The 3630-nt window shown below is 47.9% G+C and overlaps 1 protein-coding gene across 1 annotated transcript; it reads left to right on the forward strand.

Annotated features, from left to right (window-relative positions):
• Positions 1 to 285: 285 nt before the first annotated feature.
• On the forward strand, positions 286 to 3146 carry Atp5mc3 (ATP synthase membrane subunit c locus 3). Its single transcript, XM_075984858.1, has 5 exons — positions 286 to 408; positions 585 to 690; positions 1688 to 1765; positions 2261 to 2454; positions 2888 to 3146. The coding sequence occupies exons 2-5, from the start codon at positions 652 to 654 to the stop codon at positions 3000 to 3002; spliced, it is 426 nt and encodes a 141-aa protein (XP_075840973.1). The 5' UTR covers positions 286 to 408; positions 585 to 651; the 3' UTR covers positions 3003 to 3146.
• Positions 3147 to 3630: the final 484 nt, after the last annotated feature.

Here is a 3630-nt window from a genome sequence, read left to right on the forward strand (position 1 = left end):
GGATTACAGGTTCAAGGCCTGTGTGGGCAACTCACCCTGTCTGTAATAAAAGTGCAAAGAGGGTTAGCTTGTAGCTCTGTATCTGGCACCTCCAAGGTGCAAGGCTCGGTCCGCAACAGCGGAAAAAGATTTTAAAAATATCTGCACCCTTAGTGATGCTAACAACGCCGGGGGTAGCCTTTTGCGAGCTCTTTTTAATTCCACTGCCTGCCGGCCTGCGGCCGTGTGACTGTCCTTGTCCTTCTCCGCTCGTTACCAATAAAGTTGTTACAAAGTGACCTTGAGCGTCTACCCCCGCCTTCTCCATCCGGGTGCTGCGGCGTGGATAAGAGCCGCACCGCGCCTGCGCGCCCAGCCCCACTGCTTCGACCTCTGCCGCCGCTGTCGCCGCCGCCGCCGCCTCGGGAGGTAAGCGGAGGGCGCGGGCCCGGGGCGGAGCGGGCCGCTGGGCCCCATCCACCGGGCTTGCACCTCCCGGGCACGCGGCCACGCCGACGGCCTGCGCGGGGACCCTGGGGGCCCGGGGTGGGAAGGGCAGGCCCCTGGGGGACACTTGACCTTAAGCCTCTTTTTTCCCTCCGCAGAGAGTGAGCGGGAGAGGAGCCCACGTCGCCTGTCACCCACATCCACGCCGCACCGCCGGGAGGAAAGATGTTCGCCTGCGCCAAGCTCGCCCGCACCCCCGCTCTGGTGCGTAGCCCAGGCCTCGGCCCAGCGTACCGCTGAGGGACGGGCTCTCCTTCACCCTTGCCCCGGTGCCCTCCCTACCCTCCCTTCTTTGCTCCTTCCCCCTTCCCTCCCCACCCTGCCCGGCAGACCGTCCCCACGCCCTGAGTCCCCCGGGGCCTGTCAGGCCCCACTCAGCGTAGGTCACAGCCTCCTTGCTCCTGGAGAGCGCCCCTCCCCCACCCCCTCCCCCGGTCCCGGTGGAGTTGGGGTCGACGCGAAGGTCGGGGTGCTGGGAGTTGGGAGGGTGCCGCTGAGGCCTAGCTGCCTCTGCAGCGCTTCCTTCCCATGCGTGTCTGTAGGTCAAACTCTGCCGCTGCAGAGGGAGGGCCTTTGCTTCCCTGTGTGGGCGGAGAAAGGTGGTAGGGGAGCCCTGAAGATTTCTTTTTAGAGACTGAAAGTCTGAGCCTAATGGATTTGTCCTAGAGAATCAGGTCCGGGCTCTGAAGGAATTTTCTGTGACCTTAGTGTCGTGGACACTCAAGGGCAGAGAAGCCAGAAGGCAAGATGTCCTTATGGTGCCAGTTTACTACTTAAACTCTGTAGTAAATCTGTGATTAGTGGGCGTTTAGGAATACTTTGGAAATACTGGGAGCTGTATTAACTGCTGGGCTGTTGTAAATGACAGCATTCATAGTGACACTTTTAATACGTTGCTGGCCCACATGGACTTACTTGAATTACAAAATTGCACTTACTGAAACTTCCACAGCAGTGCTCAGTCACTTTGTAACTAATTGTTCTTAGGATTTTAGTTCACAGATCGATTAGATAGCACGGTTTACAATTCTTTAGTCTGAAGTGTTGTTGGGTTCAAAAGGACCAAACAGCCAAGATCATTGTACAGAGAAGTAAATCTCTGCTCATTTTCACTTCAGCTTTCTCCTTTGAAATTTATGGTTACGAGAAGACCCACCTATATTCCTTATAATTGAAATTTTTCCTTTCCTTCCATTGATAGATCCGAGCTGGATCCAGAGTTGCATATAGACCAATTTCAGCAGCAGTGTTATCTCGACCCGAGGCTAGGACTGGAGAGGTAAGTAGTGATAATAAAGATGAGGAAATAAGTTTTCAGGGTTGTTATAGTGAAGGGTGAGTGACTCCAAGGTAGTTTCTTTCCACTTTAATCAACAATGTGTAAAATGAGCCCCTGAGAGGAACTCTGCTGGCCAAAACAGCCTCCCGACTTAGCAAATGAATGTTTTAGTCTGTACTTATATTTAAGCCGGTAGTTTTGAGTTATTTGTATTTAAGATTAAAGTAGTCATGACTATCAAAAAGAGCCTGCTGTGTTGAAAAACATTCACATATTCTGTGTCATAATTTTAACAACTCTAGAAGGTATAGGTATAGATTGTTAATTATCTTATACAAGATAAGAATTAGTACAAGTTCTTGGTTTTCTTTCTCATTGTGCCATGCAGTTATTTATTCATACCAAGCTACACTATAAAGACGTCACCGTTTTGACAGTACAGTCGTTAAAATATGTGATTGCTGAATTGACCTTTGCCTTATTTCCCGTTCCCAGGGCTCTACAGTATTTAATGGGGCCCAGAATGGTGCGTGTCAGCTGATCCGAAGGGAGTTTCAGACCAGTGTAATCAGCAGAGACATTGATACTGCTGCCAAATTCATTGGTGCAGGTGCTGCAACAGTAGGAGTTGCGGGTTCTGGTGCTGGTATTGGAACAGTCTTTGGCAGCCTCATCATTGGTTATGCCAGGTAATCACTTCTGTCCCAGAGGAAGTTACACAGTGGGAAGCTGGAAATAGGAAAGTAGTGAAGTACTAGTAGCTCCTTTGTCGTGTCTGTTGTGTGTCTCCCATTGTATTTTGTGAGCTGTGTGCATTAGTCACGCCAGCCAGGAGAGAGACAAGGGGATCATAAGTTTGAGACCAACCTCAAGAATATCGGGACCCCTCAAAGTGGGTGTAAACTAAGCATTTATATATGCATACAAAGAGAGCTCCCTAACTGTGTGCCACATGATTAGGAGTGGGTTTTAAAAAAACAATTTGAGAGACAGAAGCAAGGTAGTGTAGGGAGATAGCGCCTCTATAGAACTTTCTAGGCTGCAGAGATCCTCGCACTAGTTATCTGATCCTTGACCATTTGCTAAATGTGTAACCGTCGTCTGTTGCATTGTGTCTTTTAGAAACCCTTCACTGAAGCAGCAGCTGTTCTCATATGCTATCCTGGGATTTGCCTTGTCTGAAGCTATGGGACTCTTTTGTTTGATGGTTGCTTTCTTGATCTTGTTTGCCATGTAACAGAAATTACTGCCTGAAATGTTGGCATTCATAGTAATTACGGATGTAATTCTGTGTATCTTACTGTGACCCCAAAAGCTGTAGTGCTGGCGTCATGGAAATGTACCGTTTCCAAAGTCATTTCATTAAAGATGAAAACTTTAATTTCTGCTGTGGTTTGTACTTATCTAATGTGGGGTCCTCATAGAGAAAATGACACATTGGGGCAGTTGGTTGTCCAGGTCAGAGGAAGGTGGCACTGCATATGAATTCTACGGGAATTCTCTTAGTGCTCTGCAGATTGTGCTTTATGGGGATCTTATTTCTTAATGTAAGAGAGAAATATTTTAGTTCTTTGAGCTTCTTTGAAATATGACTAATACCACATCTAAATAATTTTGTGTTTTTTAAAGGTTACCATGAAGTAGAACAAATAGAAACAGAATTACCTACCACCCTACATTGCTGGATCTGAAAAGAAATCATGTCAGCTTCTAGAACTTGGAAGCAGTTACTGGGAGGGAATGTGACTTTGTTTTTTCCAGAAGCCCCACATTAAGTTGTTCTGTGTCTGTAGTAAATAGCCATCGATCTTAGTCACACTGGCAGCTGGTTTCATATTTAAACACACCTCTTTTAAAAAGTAGTT

This window comes from Microtus pennsylvanicus, chromosome 9 (genome assembly GCF_037038515.1).
Source record: "Microtus pennsylvanicus isolate mMicPen1 chromosome 9, mMicPen1.hap1, whole genome shotgun sequence".
In the NCBI taxonomy this organism is placed as follows: Eukaryota; Metazoa; Chordata; class Mammalia; order Rodentia; family Cricetidae; genus Microtus; species Microtus pennsylvanicus.

Bases quoted from the DNA above. Each gene is read 5' to 3' on its own strand.
- Atp5mc3 (XM_075984858.1), top strand. From the start codon at position 652: ATGTTCGCCTGCGCCAAGCTCGCCCGCACCCCCGCTCTG. The intron at 691-1,687 runs GTGCGTAGCCCA...TTCCATTGATAG, and splicing joins TCGCCCGCACCCCCGCTCTG to ATCCGAGCTGGATCCAGAGT. The intron at 1,766-2,260 runs GTAAGTAGTGAT...TCCCGTTCCCAG, and splicing joins CCGAGGCTAGGACTGGAGAG to GGCTCTACAGTATTTAATGG.